This window comes from Amblyomma mixtum, chromosome 3 (genome assembly GCF_055824585.1).
Source record: "Amblyomma mixtum isolate Tamu chromosome 3, ASM5582458v1, whole genome shotgun sequence".
NCBI lineage: Eukaryota > Metazoa > Arthropoda > Arachnida > Ixodida > Ixodidae > Amblyomma > Amblyomma mixtum.
In genome coordinates, this window is record NC_143014.1 from 14,615,075 (window position 1) to 14,635,812 (window position 20,738).

General features: G+C 47.1%; 1 protein-coding gene and 1 long non-coding RNA gene across 5 annotated transcripts in view; both read right to left on the reverse strand.

Annotated features, from left to right (window-relative positions):
• The window catches only part of LOC149349292 (E3 ubiquitin-protein ligase KCMF1-like), an 88,143-nt gene extending 83,540 nt beyond the window's left edge, over window positions 1-4,603 (reverse strand). For 2 of the 4 annotated variants that reach the window (XM_089578234.1, XM_089578231.1), the window contains exon 1: window positions 4,383-4,602. In XM_089578234.1, coding sequence (XP_089434360.1) covers window positions 4,383-4,398 — 16 coding nt within the window. In that variant the 5' untranslated portion in view covers window positions 4,399-4,602. Of the gene's footprint in view, window positions 1-3,786; window positions 3,849-4,382 lie in introns of all 4 variants that reach the window. The other 2 variants (XM_089578232.1, XM_089578233.1) reach the window with 2 other exon arrangements.
• Window positions 4,604-10,895: 6,292 nt separating this feature from the next.
• On the reverse strand, window positions 10,896-17,603 carry LOC149349293 (uncharacterized). The gene is made up of 2 exons (XR_016289405.1): window positions 17,351-17,603; window positions 10,896-11,042 (listed from the first exon to the last, which is right to left on the reverse strand). It is a non-coding gene; the product is annotated as an uncharacterized LOC149349293 (long non-coding RNA).
• Between the last annotated feature and the right edge of the window lie 3,135 nt (window positions 17,604-20,738).

Consider the following 20,738-nt stretch of genomic DNA (forward strand, 5'->3'; position numbering starts at 1 on the left):
GTAGTAGGGGAGTGCTCATTCTAGGCGTTCAAAGGCTTCGTCAGGGCACGTGGCTCTGCGATGTTGCGGTCTGCAGGAATGTAGTCCTTCGAGGAAGCATCCCGCCAGCTATGCACCAACATCGCGTTACCACAAATCTACACACGTCTGATCACATGTGTTTTTGAGAGCTTTGTATATCCTTCCTAGGTAAATGCAGCGATGAAAGTAGCTCATGGCACAGAATGATAAGCTGTATTGCTCGCTGTCTGACGCTGCCTGCACGTGGAAGCAGCACAAGAGATGGAGCCGACTGGGCGGGCAACGCACACCACCACAGCCAGTAAGGCAAATCGGTGGTGTTAGTTGATCCGGCAGCTCTGTCTCGCACCCACCACGCCTCAGGCAGCCCTTGTAGGTTTATTGTTTTTTTGGGGCTGACATGCTCTTTCCGGGGGGCTGAGAGACCGTCTTTGATCTCATTCACCTTCAGGGGGAGAGCCTCCTCATTCACTCTAACAGAGTGATGCGGCCGAAGTTGTTCGTTGTATCCAACACGAATTGCCATTGCCCATTGATTGTAGCACCTCACTCGTTCGTAATAAGCGAGCGATTGTTATACCTGCGGGCATTATAAGTGGGCTCGACTGTATTTTCAAAAATAGATTTTTGTACCGGAGAGAGGGAAAATGTGATGCGATTATGCACTCAAAATGTTGTAAAACCCCCGGAGTTTCCCCTTAAGGATAATCTTCAAAAATACTGTTCAGACATTGGTACATTTAATTTTTTTCGCAGCACATTAATACCCTTGTCATACTGTCAATCAAAGTGAATGAGATTCAGTGCACTGAATGTAGCTTTCCCTTTTTCATTGCGGCACAGTACAAAGTAGCAATTGAGGACCACAGCAAAATCGGAGGATTAAAATACAAACGGGAAGCAATACATTATGTGCAAGTGTCTGAAATCTGATTATAATGTTAATGGGACCATGAAAAAGTATTTAATGAGGTCAAAAAAGCACACAAGCAATCGGTATTCCATCACTTATCACTGCAATGCAAAAATTTTATAGCTAGCTTCATTAACACTGAAAATATCGTTGAATAAAAATTATGCTCCCCATCTCCCCCTCAACTTAATCACCAATGTACCAGAAAAAAAAAAAAGATAGAACAGGTCCAAACTGCATCCTGCAGCGCCCCATCCCGCCCAATGAGAAGGCTCACTCAGACTAGCCATTCACACAGTGAGGAGTTCGAAGTGTTCCAACTGCACTGGGAACCGCAGCGGTGGCCTCGCATGCGGGGTTCGATCCCCAGTGCTGCAGTGGGCACCAGCTCTCTTCCCCTGCCTGCTGGTGCTCGGCTTCAATCAGGGTGAGATGCTTGGGGGAAATGGGTCTTTGGCCGATCTTGCACAATGAAAACTAACTTGTGCCATGGCGCACTTTCGCCACAGATGGCTTTGCACCATACCAATTCATCATCATCATCATCAAAGTGTTCCAAGCAGTGATTTTCAAAAATTATTTGTAAATTATAGATGGTTTATGGGGGGCCCAAAGCAACTCAGGCTACGAGGGACGCCGTAGTGAAGGCCTCTGGAAATTTTCAACCACCTGGGATTTTTTATTGTGCACTGGCACTGCACAGTACACGGGCCTTTAGAACTCCATCAACCCCCACGGCCGCGATTGAACCCGCGTCTTTTGGGTCAGCAGCTGAGTGCCGTAACCACTGAGCCACCGTGGCAGCCATAAATTATAGTCTATGCACAGCTTCTAAATTCGACTGGAATACTCACAAATATGACCAAAATCATTCCAGGGTTCCTTTAAATATTACAAGGGCATTTTTATGTTACTTCACAAGAAGTAATTCACTTTCAAATCACTACTTCAACTGTATCTATCCACTGCAAGCCAAGGAAAGACAAGCATGAATCTAAGAAATGTGAACAAGCAATAGACCTTTCCAAAAAGGGCTCCCTGGGCGCTGCCATATTGTTCCCTGGACTGCAGTGGGCACCTCCCGCTAGCACGGTGGAAGCGGCGAAACGCCTCCTCTCTGGACTGCTAGAAACCGGTTCCGCCGCCGGAAACAACATGGCAGCGCCCAGGTTGGAAAGGTGTATATGGCAGAGCAGGACAGCAGAATCACGTGGCACAAAGTGATGTTTGGGACTGACATCCACACCATCAACAACCAACAAATGTGTGAAACACGAAGTAAGTGCGACAACTATGCCCAAGCGGCTGATGCGAGAGAATTGAACATGGGCAACTTGCATGGTGGTACCCTTATGTGCAACTGCAATTGACCGCCCTCTGCAATATAGAGATCTTTTTGCTCAAGGAAAATGCAAGAAATATTAGCTTGGTCTGGAAAGTAAGCATTAGGTTTTAAATCAAGTCATGGGTTCACCAAATTTCAATGTGGATGCCATTTGAGCCTCATGACAAAAATCCCGTGCAGCAGCTGATTAATGACATTGGGGGGCCGCCGTGGTGGCTCAGTGGTTATGGTGCTCGGCTGCTGACCCGAAAGACGCGGGTTCGATCTCGGCCGCGGCGATTGAATTTCTTTGGAGGAGAAATTCTAGAGGCCCGTGTACTGTGCGATGTCAGTGCACGATAAAGAACCCCAGGTGGTCAAAATTTCCGGAGCCCTCCACTACGGCGTCTCTCATAGCCTTAGCTTTGGGACGTTAAAGCCCATAAACCAAACTACACCAAACCGACATTATATGGCAACTTAATTTGATCCGAACAATACTGAATCTTCCTGTGTGATTGGAGCACACATTATTTAGCGCAACCTCCAAGACAAGAAAGCCTGCTGCTGTGAATGAAATAGAGGGTTTACTAACACTTATGTTCTCCCTTACCAAAAACTCATTCAAAGAGAATATCCTCAATACCACATGTTCGAGTGCATTACGGTGACCACTGCCCTCCTTTGCCACAAGTAATGCAAGGTGCTTGTTTTATCCTCTTCGTGAGCTTTTGAACAAAAATGGGGCACATCCAAACAGAAAACAGACACAGAGAGTATGTACTCTGTATCTATTTCCTTCTTGCCTTGCCCCAACTTTTTCTCCCGCTTTCTGAAAAGAATTCCGCAAACACAAACTAAAATAAGCGTAAAGAGGTCACCCCGCTTGTATAAAGCGGCACTGTGAAGCAAGCAAAGCAAAATTAGATGGTCTCAAGGACTCTGCTCATGTGACTGTCGCTGCTGAACAATCCTTTGCGCCTCAGTACAAGACACACGTGCAGCATACAGAATGTCCACCTCTGCAGTCAGCCTTGTGTAGCGTGCTCAAGAAGTGCTTGTAGGTCTACTTTTACACAAGCGTTGAGTCTAGGACAAGGCAGCTGACACCACCTCATACGCAGGGCACTGCACAGCTCGTGCAATGCTGGCCATGAAACTAGCATTAAAACGTAAATACGGCAAGTGATCACTGTAAAAAACTGACTAAGAGCACAAGTAAACTACAGGAAGCAAAACTTGCACATTAAATTTTGCCAAGATTTTTACAGGTGCCGGTGTTTGTTTTGGCCTGCACTACCCACATTCACAAAGCCCTGAGCACATTTAGCACACATCTGCAAAAGTACAGAAAAACTTATTTTAAGCTGCCTGCTTTCATTTGGTGGGATACGTGCATCAAGCTTAAAAACGTACTCTGGTCGCATCAGCAAGTAGCATAAAAAGGGCGAAATAATCAGTGTAAAAAGTCTCCTTTGAATCACAAAACCAAATCCTGCTCAAAAATGAACAACTACAACTCCCTTACGTTAAGCAACATTCCAGTTTCTCGATGCCCAAGCGGAGCTCCGACAGCGCCACAGCATCGGCCTAAGGAGTAACAGTAGAAAAGTCTGTTTGACGAGCACATTTCATGCCGCAAATGAGGCAGGCCATGAAGCTTTTGCCGACTGCTCTCCTCAAAGATTCAAATCCAATTTTCATGCTGGCGATTCGGGTAACAGCAAGATAAAGCATTGCGAAGACGAGACGCTGGACGCATCTCGCCGTGCAGCACAGAAAACGTCATTACGATGAACGGAGTTCTGCTGTGACTGTACTGTTACTAGCGTAAAGGCTGAATGCAATGCAGCAATGAAGAATGCAATGAAACACACACATCTCGAAATACACAACTTCCTGCAGTTACTAAAACCCTCAAGTCAATGAAGAAAAAGAGCGTAGGCTTAAGCACCAGAAGATCACACAAAAGCTCGAAGCCTGCTTTACCTTCGTTACCATGCGAGCTACACAGCGGATGCAAAGTGGTGTGCAATGGAATGCGGTTGCATATGAACATATAACGTTACATCGGTTTCACGATGATGCTCAGTACTTTAAGCCTTGCGACCCTAGCTAACTCACCTTCATGCCGAGACATCCTAGAACCAAAAAAAAGTAAACAGGGTCCGTAAGATGTGGGGGCAGGACCGATTCCCAGCGTACAGCGGAAATATACATTCAATGTGCCAGCATTGGTGGCTGTCCTTCAGAAGAAATGCCAAAGGAAACTGCACACCCTCATCGGAGGTATACGACACTGACGAACGTACGCCGTCCAACGCCGTCTACCTGCCTTTGATGACGTCATAAAACAGTAAAACTGGTAAAAGGTAAAAAACATAGCTATTGTGAAAGAGTTGCCGTTTTATTAAGTGAACTGGAGTCTATAAATCCTTTTGAAAATTAGCTTACATCTTTGAAATAACGTGCATGGGCGGTTTTAGAATTTTGCGCATTACAAGGTACAAAATGGTGCACTTGTCAAAGAAAGAGTTTTAAATTACTTTCAGTCACAATGGGTTAGAACTTAACACAGCTACTAAATTTTCGTTTCTCTATGCAGCTACTAGCTGCAAAACTGCGCTTCAAAAAGTGACTAGCGCCAGTAACCACTACCTAGGTGCTTACAAATAGCGGCGCCATCTGAAAGTGACAAGAAAAGCTGTTGCTGCCACTGATCTCCCCCAGGGGCCTGGATGGCGCATCGGGCGCCCAAAAGCACCAAAAACCACCGAAAGCATAGACCGAAAGTGACCGGCCTTGTCCCGAAAGTCAGTCTTTGGGGCAGTTTTCAGTTTCAGTTTTGGTTTTCATTTTGCGTTTCATCTTTTCGCCGTTCTCGTTTTCTTCCACAACAATGCGTACCTGCTGCGTCGTCAACTGAGCGAGGAGACCAGCAGAGTCTTCGGGAAAGACGTTTCAAAATAAGGGTCCATTGTATCGCAATGCATAGAGTTTCTTACTATTACTATAGTGCCTAGAAATACAGCGTGTTCCGTATTTATCTGTCCCTGTTACGAAAAATTCCGCTGCGCAATCTGCTGAACTATATGGGCTCAAAACACCGACTACAAGGTACCTTATGATGGTCTTCGTCTTTCGATGAGGAATTTAACATCTAAAATTGCCTGCATTTCCGGAAATCGGCGAAAAACTGCATTCAGCTGCGGCAGAACTTTTCGTCCAGGTGAGCTTAGAAGCCACTTTGACAGGCTGCGCCATCTGGCGAGGGGTGTTAATTTCAAGGAGCAGACGACACGCACATCCGAAGAAACCGCGCGAGGTGCGCATTCCCGCCCCAAGCCGTGACATCGGTTGCCTCACCGCTCGCCAGATGGCGCAGCCTGTCAAAGAAGCTCACCTGGACGAAAAGGTCGGCCGCATCCGAATGCAGTTTTTCGCCGATTCCTGAAAATGCTGGCAGGTTTAGATGTTAAAAAAACATATCGAAAGACGAAGACCATCATAAGCTACCTTGTAGTCGGCGTTTGAGCCCACATAGTTCAGTAGTTTGCGCAGGAGAATTTTTTCTAACACTGACAGATAAATACGGAACAGGCGGTATACTGGCTACTGTGCGCAGCGCGCGCGTTTCGTACGGGAGGGCGAGGCCCCCGCCGCGATGACTGCGCGGAGAGGCCGCAAGGGGCGCTGCCGGTCGGGTGGGTGTAGAGTCTAGGTGGGTGCGCGAAAGCCGCCGAACTCCTGTCGTCTGCTGTTGTGCCGATACCGCAGCTTCGCGCGATTGCTCGTGTGAAATCAATGTTTGCCAGGCACCATCTCTTGTACTGTGAAGCTGGAAGACGCTAAACGTGAGTAAAAACATCCTGAAATGTTAAAGGCTAAACGGGAATGCAAAGAGAGGACGTGTTTTGTTCCGTTGTGTCGAAGCGGATATCGCTCTAACGAAGAAAAGGTGTCCTTGTTCACTGCACCGGCGGACCCAGCACGGCTTGCTGAATGGGAAAACAAGATAAAGAGGGCAGACAGAAGGCTGACACCAAAGGCTGTCGTATGCGAAAAGCATTGCGAGAACGACTGCATCGAGAGATCTTTCAAAATTACGGTGAACGGCGTCGTGAACGAACTCGCCCGAGTGAAGCCCCGCCTGAAGCCCGATGCTCTCCCTACACTATTCGAAAATTATCCAGCTCATCTTGTGCCTAAAAAGACGGTGAAAAGGAAGGTGCGAAACATTTGCGACCAAGGACCGGCACCTAAACAACGGAAGCGAAATGTCGAGCTGGTGGATCCCGAGTTGTGCTGTGCAGTTGACGGTGACGGTACGCGGGACTCTCAATGCGTCGCTCTTGGAGGCGCATCAGAAGAACTCCAGAAGCGTTCCGATTCCGATGAGACAGACATTGCTACAGGACCATTGTGTGATAGCGAAGCGACACTGCCGTGTCCGTGCCCAAGTGATGTTCGGCACCCGTTCGATGGAATTCTGATTCCGGTGACATGCAAGTTGCCTGCTGCGACAAACGGCGCTTTAACTTATGCCTGTTGCGAGACCGAAGCTGGTGACTTCTCGAAACTATTCATAGAAAGAATGGTGTCTTTTGGAAAACCTTTGCGTGAGCACGGTTCTGTAATTGCCACAATTCACTTCCGACGAAGAGAAAAGGAAAAGCGCATGCTTACAGCCCGCCATGAGGCAGAGACATTAATCAAAGAAATGGCTCTGCTTGGCCTCTGTAATGGATGTGGCATGATTCCTGTTGCAAGCACACTTCATACAGAAGTATATGTACTTTGCAGAGAAATGCTTGCTGACCACCGATGGAAAAGGAGAGTCATGCTTGCACTGCAAATATTTACGAAGCTCTCGCAGAACAACATGTACAGAAGAAAAAAGACGAAAGATCCTTGCAGTGACAAAAAAAAATTCAAGAATTTTTCTCGTGCTTTGAGAAAGACGAAGAAAAGCGTGGTTCTCAGCAGCATGTGACTCAAATGAAGGAGCAAGACAATGCACTGAGCGAAGAAGCACTCGAGGCAAAAATACAGTCACTCCAGAAGAAGCAGCAGTGAGAGCTTGTTTCCTGGCCGCAAGACGAAAGTCTCTGAGAGGCATGCCTTATGATGATGCCTGGATTGTGGAATGTTTGTTAATGAGGATGCGGAGCCCAAAGCTCTACGAGCACCTTCGGAAGCAGGGCATTATGATTCTGCCGGGACGAAAATGCTTGCAAAAATATCTGCAACGATTTAAGGGTGGCTTTGGTCTGAACGCGAAGGTTTTTGAGGCTTTAAGCGAAAAGACCAAAAGCATGGACACGTTCAGCCGTCATGGGGGCCTGCTTGTGGATGAGATTAAACTCTCGGAACATCTCAATGTGAAGGCAGCCGGTGAGTTTCAGTACTAGTTCCAACATGTCATTCTTGTAGCTTTACATTAATTCTACAATCCAGGCAGAAAAGCAAGATTGCATTTTATTTGCTCCATTATGACAGCAGTGTTCCGCATAATGCGTAATTTGCTTTTTGTATTAATTCAGGTAACATTGAAGGCTTCGTGGATCTTGGGGATTACACGACCAGTGACCACAAAGGTGTGCTTGCAGACCACGGAATGATTATGCTCGTTCAGCCCTACACCGGTAAGTTGTTTTAAATGTGCTAGCTTTCAAACTCATGGCATCAACAACTTGGTCATATATCTTGCACCGTCATTGCCCATTTTTTAGGGCGCTGGACGCAAATCCTTGGCGTTTTTGCCTCGAATGCAAATGTAAAAGCAGACACACTGGCAAAAATCGTAGTCGAATGCACGGTCCTGGCTGAACAAGCAGGCTTGTATGCTGACTCCGTGACGTGTGACGGCGCCAGCTGGAACAGGAGCATGTGGCGGACCTTTGGCATACATGGTGAGGAAACTATAAATTTCACTCATTTGTTAATACTGTCAGCCTGTGTGTAAGCATAATAAACTTCCTAAAAGCGAAATTTCACTTACTTGAACCCAGACAACACCAAACATCCGTAGGACGTCCCAAAAATGTACGCACATCCCACATCCCTAACAGGACGTCCCTGGGACATCCGTATGAAGTCCGCACTGGGATTATCCCGGAAACAGTCGGGCTCGAACGTTATACGGACATGACGTCCGTATAAAAGCCGCGGTGGGATCATCCCGAAAACAGTCGCAGATCAGATGTTATAAGAAAGTGTTTATATTCAGAGGGTCTGAATCGTGCAGATGGCCATACAATTCTCATGAGCGCTCGAGTGGCACGCTCCACTGTCCTTTTCCGACGTCTTTGGCTAGCGGGCTTGATACATGTTTGAAACAAGTAAACAATCCATGCGATGTATAAGCGCAAGATGTCTCAACGCATATTTTTCCCAAAACAAAGACAAATGCTGCCAAATCATACATTTGAATATGCAATCGGCCATGGGCGTCCGGAGGGGGGGGCAAGGGGGGGCGGCTGCACCCCCCTGGAAAATCACTCCCTCGAACCGTGAGTGATGGCCGCACGCCAGGGGCCGTGGTGGGCTCAGCCAAAAGGGTAAAAGCAGCCCCGCTTCCACGCTTTGGGTCACATCTGCGAAATGCCGCGTCCGGGCACGCGTCTTTATGCCGTTTTCAAACCACGCCATCGTTAGCTCTGTTGAAGGCCGACCTGTTGCAGACATACAGCGGCACCGGCGAGCATGTGTTTCAAGCCGTCTTGAAATGGGTGCCTGTTTCTTTGATCTCTAGACAGATAGCGACACGGAGGCAGACAGTGCACAGTGCATCTTGTTTTCGCCTTCGTTATGCCGGCCACCGATGAATTCTTCAGGAGGGAAAGACAAATCAGCCGTGTCCACCCCCGCTTTGTCGGGCTGCTCATGGGCAAGCGGGCGATCAGTTGGCGCCGCCGCCGCTCGCTGTGCCCCGATCCACGGGAGAGCGCAGTGCGGTAGAAGCGCCGCTATCAGAATCTTCGGCAAAGGAGATTAGCATCTTTTGTTCACGGCGACGCAGTCTCCAGAGGCGCCCCCACACCAGCGTCCCTTGCGTCTTCTCCGAAAACCAGCGCCTTTGGTCAACACAGCCCGATGGCGCCTGCCTGGCTCGCCTGTCACCTCTGGCTGGGCCTGAAATGACAACAGCGCCCGTGTACTGTGCGAGGTCAGTGCCCGGTAAAGAGACCCAGGTGGTCGACATTATCCGGAGCTCTGTACTACTCCGTTCCTCATAACCTGAGTCGTTTTGGGGCTCTGAACCCCATAAAAACACACAAAACAAATTTTCCTACCGGAGTGGCGATCGAGTGTCCCTTCCCCTTGGAAGTCGCACGGAAGTAAGCCCTTGCACGTGTGCGCGCCTCTGTATTTGTGCTTCGGTGTTTTTAGTGGCCGTTTGTCAACGAAGCTGAGAACAACCAAGACAGTGGACGAGAAAACTACGAGCGGCGAGCAGTGTGCGTGCGGTTGCTCGACTGTGCGGATGCGCGAGCAAGATGGAGCGAGGTGTATGAAGCTGCGAGCGTGCATTTATCTTGTAAATAAGTTTTCGTTGTATGTATAGACATCTTTTGTTTTCAACGTGCGCGTTCAACCGTTTTTCCAATCAATGTGTGTGACGAGTGTGCACCGAGAGCGTGTAATGAAGCACAGAAATGAATTTATCACCCGTGTAATCACGCAATTCGCCCAGAAAAATCCGTGGAGTCTACAGTTGCTGTTCAAGGAAGACTGACTGAGTGACTGTAGTTGCGTGTTTGTGACCATATTGAGCTGTGTGCTGGTCATCAATCCGGGTGAGTCGAGAACCCGTATGCAGCAATACTGAGCACTCTTCTCCACGAAGTGACAGTATATTTTTGGATTTTTTATTAATTTTAATTGTTTCTTCGTTGATAAACTGCAATGTATCTCTCCTAGCCACACTTTAATTTGCTGTTTGTAATTTTTATTTCATGTGTGTATTTCACTTATTTTTTATTTATATATAAATAAATAAATTCATACCGCAAATAGTGCCTTTTTGCTACGAACGTGCCCCCCCCCCCTCCGGCGCCAACAACCAATGGGACCCCCCCCCTGCAAAAAATTCTGCGGACGCCCTTGCAATCGGCCGTAAATAAAGCTGACCAACTAACATACTTTTTATGCAGCTTAACCTGTCCCTTCGATGTCATTCTATTGACGGAAACATGGTTCGCTCAGACGTTGACGTCATCCATCTTCCCGGGTACAGATCATTTTTTCTTAATCGTACTACGAAGCGGGGCGGAGGCGTAGCAATGTTGATCAAAGAAAACTATTCCTGTGACATTTTATCTGATCACTGCTTAAGTAACGATGACATAGAAATGCTGACAGTTAGGTGTGGCAGTCGAGCTTTTTGCGTCCCAAGCAACCACCGATATCCTTCGGACGGCCGACAGGTCTGTTTCGGATGTTCTGTACGTCCGCTGAATATCCGCAAACAGCCGGTAGATGTCCGTCGGCCGTCCGAAAGGTGGCCAAAGCTATACGGTTCGCCCGCCGACGGACGTCCAGTTGAGTACGTCCATTGGCGGATCTTCCTCGAATATTCGTATATATGGTGCATGCGTGCTTTTTTCACTCCGCGCGATGCAATAAAACCAAAAACAATTTGATGCATAGCACGCATATTTTATTGTGGTTGATGATACATCAGCAGAGCAATGGGTTATATTCGGAAAATTTCTTAAATGTGACTCTTCAAATGTGGCAAGCTTGGGACACACATTCGTAATCTTCCCACTCACAGGATTTCTGAAATAAAAAGAACGCGGCAAACATCAGTCATGTGAAATAAATGGCACAATGCAGCAGCCCAAGTAAAAACATATTGGAACCAATTAATAGAAGTGTTTAATGCTGCAAGTATAAAAGACAATGCACTTTAACAAACACCTCAATAAGTATAAGGCAATAACAGCTCTCACTTTTCCACACCATATTTGACAATGTATCTGTTCTTTATTTATTCTCATGGGCCTTAGGGCACTAACCTGCGCAGCACTGTACGCGACTGTGCACAGAAAGCCGCAAAGCTTCCGTTGCGAACCACTGCGAACTACACGTGCTTCCTATGGTCTGCCTTTCGCGCGTTGTCACTTTTTATATAGGCACAGTGAACCTAGCGATGCCCTAAAAATTAACAAGATGCTAAAATACTCCGTCCCGCAACTCTGAAGAGGAGTGGGAATTAGCCGCGCGAGTTGAGGGCTCCCGCAGCTGTGTGATGTAGGCTCCCGAAAGTGTGAGAACAGCACACACTTGTGGAAGCCATCTCCTCGCGCTTACTGCTCCCACTGTCCTGTGAACGAATGTTATATGAGCATGCTGCATTGTCCTAGAAGCAAGTTCCAAGAAGTGTACTGGGGCGCGATTACGAGTTTTTGTCTCAATTTTGAGACTCTGACGTCAAAATGACGACACCGCGAGTTGTTGACGGCGGAATCAACCAATTAGCAGCGAGGTTGTGGTGTCTAATAGTAGGGTTCCACCCAGGAAGCATTTAGTTGCGCAATAAGGGACCGTATGCTAAAATTTTTCTGTAAACACGCCGTTAATAATTTGAAGAATGTTTTATTTCGCTAACAAACTATGTTTCAAACTCAAAGACATGAAGCAAAAGAAGAAGCGTCCTCAATTTTGCAATTAAGTTTGCTCTTCAGTCACTTTTGCTGCCGCGAGGGTGCGCTGACGCTGGAAAAGCGTCGGTAGCGGCGGCTAGGCGGCGTGAGCTGCCGCCTGATTCAACCGATTCAGCCTTATCCCTCCACGCACATATTCAGCCATCGTAAACATGGCAGCCAGAAAAAAAATCAGCTGATTCGACGGCTGTCCTCTTTTTTTACACATTACGCAGAATCAAAGTACTGCGCAGACGTCTTAAGTGCGCGGAAAAATCTGTTTAAAGGCAGTGATTGCTACGAGTCTGCCGAGAACAATTTGGAAGGAGCGCTTGGCTCGAAAACCGGCGAAGGCAGCTTTAAGGCAAGTTCACACTGGCGAGTTGCAATCGTCGCGCTAGTATTCTAGGCGACCGATTTCGGTCAATTAGTTACGGTTTGCGAAGCACATGTAAAGCGGGGAGGGAGCGTAATAAATCGATTTAAGCCTGTCGCGCGACCTCCGCGACTCGCCAGTGTGAACTCACCTTGCTGCTATCGATGGCAAATGTGCTCCAAGGGCGATGCGTGATTATATTTATTTTTGTTCAGAAAATACCCGGCGACCATGAATAATCACACTGCAGCAACTGCCGACATACGGAAGCAGACCGGTGCAGCTTATGGGAGCTTGCAATCTCACTGCGGGAATTAAGAGCCGGCACGCCCGGTCACTGCGGCAACAATCACTCTTCCGCCTCGTAACCAACTCATGCCGCCCGCTTCGGGTTAAAGGGTCAGTCTACTGAATTTTATCGACCATATTTTCTTTGCGGCAACCGATAGCTCTTTACTCAAATTACCGTTTAGCCAGCTGTGGTGCCAAGGAGTGCGGTAGAACATTTTAAAATAGAATTTATTAATGTGGGAACACATCTGTATGAGATGGTAGTCTCATCTGGCAACCATCTGGATTTCCGACGCGCGGCGACAAACATGGCGGCGCCCGTCGAAGCTGGACCTCTCGCTTCGGACTGAATTCTCGTTGTTGCTGCCTTTTTCAGTGCGTTCGCTGGCCATAAATGGGGCGCCTGTCTTTCGCTTCGTCTCATCTCTCCTATAAGAAAACATATAAGAGATAAATTTGCTTTATTTTAATAATTAGAGTGACGATTCTGCCGCTCCTAGGCTTAAGTGGAGAGTCGGTTTGTTTACAGCAATGGTTCCCGTCCTGACGACCAGATGGCGCCACTATAGGCTGAGTTTATTTTTGCGTCTTTGCTAGCATACGGTGAACTAAAAGTGGGAATGTGCCTGCGTTTTGCGTACGTGTAACTATAAATATTCATGTGACTTACAGAAAAAGCGAGCGGTACGCCTTCTACAGTTTACTAGAACAAAACGTGCGTTTCTCTGACATTGGGGCATACAAATGGTACGTAGTATATTCACTTATGCTTCTACAAAAAAGACTACCACTTTCTTGAACAAAATGAACGTTTGGGGTCGCCATCATGCATTTTTACGCGACTTTTAACGCCGAAATAAAATATAAATTCCTGCCTAAACCGAGCGCAGATCCCTCGTTATTGATGTTACAGGGTGCCAACTACCAGAATATGCCATCATTTATACACTCATCTCGGTGAGTAGACTGACCCTTTAAGCACTTGATATTCGTGTTGGTGGTGCCGTTCCGTTAGGATGATGCTCGGATGACGCCGCCGGGGATACTGCGGTGGCGAAAGTTTATGCGAAGGAAGTCCACCTTCGCCGCCGCCTTGTCTTGAAGAGTCTCGCCGGAAAGCGCGCACCTTCTGCGACTTAACTTTGACAGTGGTCTCCGCAACTCACCGCAAACACTTGCACAGTCGGTTGGGCTACGCCGACGTTTACTTCATTTCCTACGGTGTCTTGAAACCCACCGGCGGCGAAGGCGCGCACAGGCACTTGCCGCTCCACTGACCGCGCACTCACCCGCACACCTCCAAGTTCAACGGCGAGTTCGTCGCACAGCCATTATGCTCCTTCCTATGTCAAAACGTCGAAACAACTCGTCCGGCACGTCAAAACCGTCTTCATGCACCCTCTTACACCGCGCGAGCAGCGGTGTAAGAGGGTGCATGAAGACGGTTTTGACGTGCCGGACGAGTTGTTTCGACGTTTTGACATAGGAAGGAGCATAATGGCTGTGCGACGAACTCGCCGTTGAACTTGGAGGTGTGCGGGTGAGTGCGCGGTCAGTGGAGCGGCAAGTGCCTGTGCGCGCCTTCGCCGCCGGTGGGTTTCAAGACACCGTAGGAAATGAAGTAAACTTGGCGTAGCCCAACCGACTGTGCAAGTGTTTGCGGTGAGTTGCGGAGACCACTGTCGGAGTCGCAGAAGGTGCGCGCTTTCCGGCGAGACCCCTCAAGACAAGGCGGCGGCGAAGGTGGACTTCCTTCGCATAAACTTTCGCCACCGCAGTATCCCCGGCGGCGTCATCCGAGCATCATCCGAACGGAACGGCACCACCAACACGAATATCAAGTGCTTAACCCGAAGCGGGCGGCATGAGTTGTTTACGAGGCGGAAGAGTGATTGTTGCCGCAGTGACTGGGCGTGCCGGCTCTTAATTCCCGCTGTGAGATTGCAAGCTCCCATCAGCTGCACCGGTCTGCTTCCGTATGTCGGCAGTTGCTGCAGTGTGATTATTCATGGTCGCCTGGTATTTTCTGAACAAAAATAAATATAATCACGCATCGCCCTTGGAGCACATTTGCCATCGATAGCAGCAAGGTGAGTTCACACTGGCGAGTCGCGGAGGTCGCGCGACAGGCTTAAATCGATTTATTACGCTCCCTCCCCGCTTTACATGTGCTTCGCAAACCGTAACTAATTGACCGAAATCGGTCGCCTAGAATACTAGCGCGACGATTACAACTCGCCAGTGTGAACTTGCCTTAAAGCTGCCTTCGCCGGTTTTCGAGCCAAGCGCTCCTTCCTAATTGTTCTCGGCAGACTCGTAGCAATCACTGCCTTTAAACATATTTTTCCGCGCACTTAAGACGTCTGCGCAGTACTTTGATTCTGCGTAATGTGTAAAAAAAGAGGACAGCCGTCGAATCAGCTGATTTTTTTTCTGGCTGCCATGTTTACGATGGCTGAATATGTGCGTGGAGGGATAAGGCTGAATCGGTTGAATCAGGCGGCAGCTCACGCCGCCTAGCCGTCGCTACCGACGCTTTTCCAGCGTCAGCGCACCCTCGCGGCAGCAAAAGTGACTGAAGAGCAAACTTAATTGCAAAATTGAGGACGCTTCTTCTTTTGCTTCATGTCGTTGAGTTTGAAACATAGTTTGTTAGCGAAATAAAACATTCTTCAAATTATTAACGGCGTGTTTACAGCAAAAATTTAGTATACGGTCCCTTATTGCGCAACTAAATGCTTCCTGGGTGGAACCCTACTATTAGACACCACAACCTCGCTGCTAATTGGTTGATTCCGCGGTCAACAACTCGCGGTGTCGTCATTTTGACGTCAGAGTCTCAAAATTGAGACAAAAACTCGTAATCGCGCCCCTGGATTCGGTCGTTCCAGCGACGGTGGCGGCGCCACGCGGCCTCTTCGGGAAGCAGAAAGCCGGTGATCGCTCCTCGCGGCGCATGCGATCGCAGTGGTTTGGAGCGTGAAGATACGCGTCAAAAACGAGAATAATCTGCTATTCTACGGTGTGCGAACATTCGCAAAATCAGACATGTTGTTTCTGTCAACACGTAAAGAGTGCAAAAAGCAGTGAATAAGTGCGTTCGGCAGGCTGACAAGGCGTTTCAGCCGCATGACCAGTGTGTTCCTCAGCGACGTACTTTGTTGACGTCACGACACCGCCTCGCCACTGCATTCCTGTTTAGAGATGCACGAAAGCAGTGCAGTGCTTAAACGCCGAGCTGATGGAAAGTATATTGGTTATAATTTCAGGCGGACGTTTGCAGCAAACGAAGATTTTTTCATCAATTTGAGACAGAAATGGTAATAGCACTACAGCAAGACCTACACAAGAAGGACTGCCACAGGACATGTGCTACGTTTGTGTCAAATAATGCACCATCTAGCCCAAATTGACGTTCTTCTAAATTTTTCGTCAAACTTCTGTCCATTCAGTTCTGGATTAAACACGGCGTTCTGGCCGCAACTTATTGCGAAATGGCGATATAAATGGCAAGAATTTCACAATGGTTTCTTCGTTTTTCGGATATAATGCAGAAAGTGGCTGAATAATTGGAAACGTTTCTTCAAAACTGTCGTCTGCTCACTCGAACACAGCGCTTTTTATTCCTCTTGTCGAAAACAGATTCGAGCGCAAGAATCGGCCGTTCCATTAAGCTTAAACGGCCGTCTGGCTGCAGCTTCGAACAGCAGTATACACTGCATTTTCTATTACCGTATATGTGAAGAAAGGACGCTGCAGATAAACTATAGTCGGATATAACTCAATCTGAAGGGAAGCTCCGCCCACATTCAGGACCGCTGAACGGACGAAAGTGTCGGTCCAAGGATGTTGATGTATCTGGCTTGTTTGATACAGCCAAGCAATGAAAAGCTGATTTTTTTCACAGCTGTAATTGGCAAGTGAAATAGTACAGGACGCCGCGGACTGTGGCCAGTGCTACTAACTGCAGTTTTTTTTAAATAATTTTTCCTTAAAGATCAGCGCGAAATAAACACACATACTGCATTTATGCGTGTAAGGGCCGCACTCATGTAGGCACCAAATATAGCTCAGACGGTCTGGGCCATTACAGTAGCTACTTCAGACAATAGCTTAAAAACTGAACTGTAGAATTTCGCTTTCGGATTAGCGCCGAAAACAACCAAAATTGTGAATAACACTCGGGTCCTTACTCACGCATAGATAGTAATCGCAGCACAGAAACGTGCCGATAGAAGAAAAAAAAAGAGAAAGCGCGAAAAAATTTGTTCAAAGTGTTTGTCCCACTTTACTGTGCAGAGTTTGGTTCATGTTTCAACGCCGACGAAGTTTTTGCGGCACTTGCGAACTAGCAATTCCATGCTCATATGAAAATTTATTTCTAGCCTGTAATGCTCCCAAACACAAGCAGGAGCTTTTATTATTGTCTGAAAATGTCTTACGGCTGCTTACCTAGGCGCTAAACCTCGCACGAAAACGCCACAACGTCAAGAAGGCGCTTTGCTTCTACTATGCGCACGCCATGTCAGCGGCGCGATCACCGCCTCGTCCGCCATGTCGTACTGCCGCCGCGCCACCTATAGACCTTTCCAGAAAGGGCTCCCTGGGCGCTGCCATATTGTTCCCTGGACTGCAGTGGGCACCTCGCGCTAGCACGGTGGAAGCGGCGAAACGCCTCCTCTCTGGACTGCTAGAAACCGGTTCCGCCGCCGGAAACAATATGGCAGCGCCCAGGTTGGAAAGGTGTATAGGAGCTGGAATGGTCGAATACATACCTTCGCAGGCAATCACATGTGCACTAAGCCTTCTTTAAACCAAGGTCGACGCAGTACGGGATTCCGGTGTTCCACAAGAGCTTCAGGCGCTTCCCGTATCTTTCGAATTGCTTAAGTTACATGCTACTTTCGTCCACAGACCGAACAAAGCCACACATTATAATAACAGAGCTATAAAGCTCTGCGCGACAGCACTACGCAGCAAATCAACAACAGCGCAGCGCTACGGAGCCGTACTGATGGATTGGATTGGACTGACCGCGAAATGACATCCATGATGATGATGGTGATAGCAGAATGCACGGGAGTTTTGATACTTACGAATGGTTTCAATGACAAGTTTAGCTAGCAAAACGGTGGACATGTCGCACAACTCCACTAATTTGGAGAAGTTTTATAAATATAAAACTAGTCATTAGTTCTTGCAAAATTCTGTAGCACCTGCTTCTCCTCTTAGATAAATTTAGCTCGTTGGCGGCTCTTGCACTGCAGGTAGGAGTGGAATCGCACCAATTTACAAACATCTTCGCGTCAAACCCTCCAACTGATGTAAATAAAACAGTATACATACACGAAAGACGCGAATTTTCTGTGAAATAAAAAACGTCCATACTCATGGCCTGGGAAAATACTCAGCCTTACATCCTTCGGACGTACACCTCGTCTCTGATGCGGATATACAAAAGTGGACACTGTCCGTACGTCCGGCTGATGTACGAATACGGATATCCGAAATCTGATTGCGTTCGTACGTCCGATGGACGTTCGATCTCGGCAAAGGACGTTCGGATCTAGCTCGTACGTCCGACGGATATCTGTGGTTGCTTGGAGTTGTTTATCGTCTCCCACATGGCAATATAGCCAATTTTTTTGGCAGCTTCGAACACGAGTTATCTTTTCTTTCTGAAAACTTCTTGGCGTGCATCGGGGGCGATTTCAACATAGATATGAGCACAAGCAGTTCAGTGCAAGAGCGCATGTTAGTCACCATACAAACAGCTGGCTTCCAAAATGAAATCCGCGGACCTACACATGTTACCTCACATTCTTCTTCTTTGGATTTACTAATCACCAATCGCGAGGCGGCGTCATTTGCCGGTCGTATTGCGATAGACATTAGCGACCATCTTCCTATCTTCGTCCGTCTTCAAAAAGAACCTTCCGCAAAGACAGCCTTGAAAGTCCGTCGACAGCTACTTTCCCAAAGCCGCCTTGACCATTTCAGGAACAGTATTTCACTTGTGAACTGGAATCCTGTTTTCCAGCACACAACACCCGATGAATCATACAGAGCTCCTTCGGCTCTTTCTCCCAATTTATAATGAGTGTTTCCCTATCGTTGAGATAAAACCTTAAAAAAAAAGCACGAAAGCCATGGATGACTGCTCGCTTGGTACGACTGGTAAAAAAGAAACACAAGCTCTTCGCGACTTTCATAAAAAGTAGAGCCCCCGCAGTGCTAGCCACTTATAAGTCGCTAAGGAACCGCTTAAATAGCGAGATTAAATCATCCAGGACTGCCTACTATAATAACTTGTTTAATGCGCATCTCTCAGACCGCCCGAAAGAAAAGTGGAGACGCCTAAATATTCTGCTAAATCGAAATAACCAACATCAGGACCTCGCGAGCCTAGTTATGCATGGCAAGGAAATCGCTGGGCCGTCCCTTGCAAATGCCTTCAACCAATATTTCACTGAAGTTGGAAGCAGTCAGTACAATCCAGGTATGTATAGATTTTTGGGCAACAGGCTAAACAAATCTATGTTTCTTGAACCAACCGACGAAGCTGAGGTTCACTCGGTGTGCAAAAGTTTAAAGAACACGACAAGTCTTGACCCAAGTAATATTCAAAGTTTACCTGTAAAATACGTACTACCTTTGATCGTGCCATGCCTTACACATATTTACAATACCGCGCTTCGCACAGGACGTTTTCCCGCTGCCATGCAGGTGGCCAAAGTTGTGGTTATTTATAAAAAAGGCGATAAAAACGTTCTAGGAAATTACAGGCCAATATCTGTACTACCTTTTTTTCTCCAAGGGGCTAGAGCGAATAATGCATCGACGTTACTACAATTTCCTACAGAAGCACTGTGTAATAGCCAACTGTCAGTATGGATTCACAAAGCATAGATCAACTGAGCATGCTCTGCTTGATCAAAAAGAATACATATAACTTCGAAGCTCAACACCTCACCTTAGGCGTCTTTGTAGACTTTAGCAAAGCATTCGATACACTGAATCACGAAACTCTGTTTAAAAAACTCGACCACTACGGTATACGTGGCCACGCCCTCTGTTTCATTCAATCGTATTTCAGTGCTCGTCGCCAGTATGTTGCTTTAAATCACTGCTCTTCGGACTTGTTAGCAATCACAAACGGCGTGCCCCAGGGCAGCCTTCTGGGGCCGCTCCTATTCAACATATATATTAATGACGTATGCAACATCAGTAATTTAGTTAAATACATCATATATGCTGACGACATCAGTCTATTTTTGTCCTCACCTGACATCAAAGAACTAACTAGCACCGCACATACAGTTTTGTCATCATTATCTGAGTGGTCATCTTTGAACTCATTAAAAATAAACAAACTAAAAACTAAAGCTTTATTGTTCCATCCGAAGGGGCAGCATATAGGCAGTGTGCCACCACTCTATTTCGACAACGCCCCCATTGAGTACGTGGAAACCTTCACATTACTCAGAGTGGTATTTACTGCTACTATGTCGTGGGACGCTCACGTAAGCAAAGTGTGCCTATCCCTTTCCAGATATATTGGGATAATTTTGCGGAATAAACATATTTCACCCGCCAAAACTAAGCTGATGCGTTCTTTTATTCTTATGTATCGTATTGCTTCCTTGTATGGGGACAAACCACAGCATCTAACATCCAGAAGCTTCTAGTACTGCAAAAAAGAATACTTCGCGTAATTGCTAATGTACCGTATGATGCTCCGACACGTCCTATCTACCAGCAATACAGAATGATACCCGTAACAAGAATATTCGATTACAGGTTTGCATCCTTCTTTAAAAAAATAATAGCCGAAGACGACAAATTTTTTTCTAGCATTGTGACACTTACACCGCATCGGACACCGTATATGACACGACAGCGTATCATCTATTCATTACCACGATGCAGAACAAACTATGGCTTTTCCACACTAAAATACATTCTTCCCAAATACTTGAACACGCCATTTTGCGACACGTTGCTCAGCATGTCTGTCTCGGCTATTCGAAATGTGTTTGCAAGCTAGGTCCCACAGTATGCGTACCCATGTATAGAATTCTATTGCATTGAACCGTAAATGTTGTGTAAAACCTTTATTCTGTTGTGCGGAAATACTACTTGTCAATGCAAAATAAAAACAAA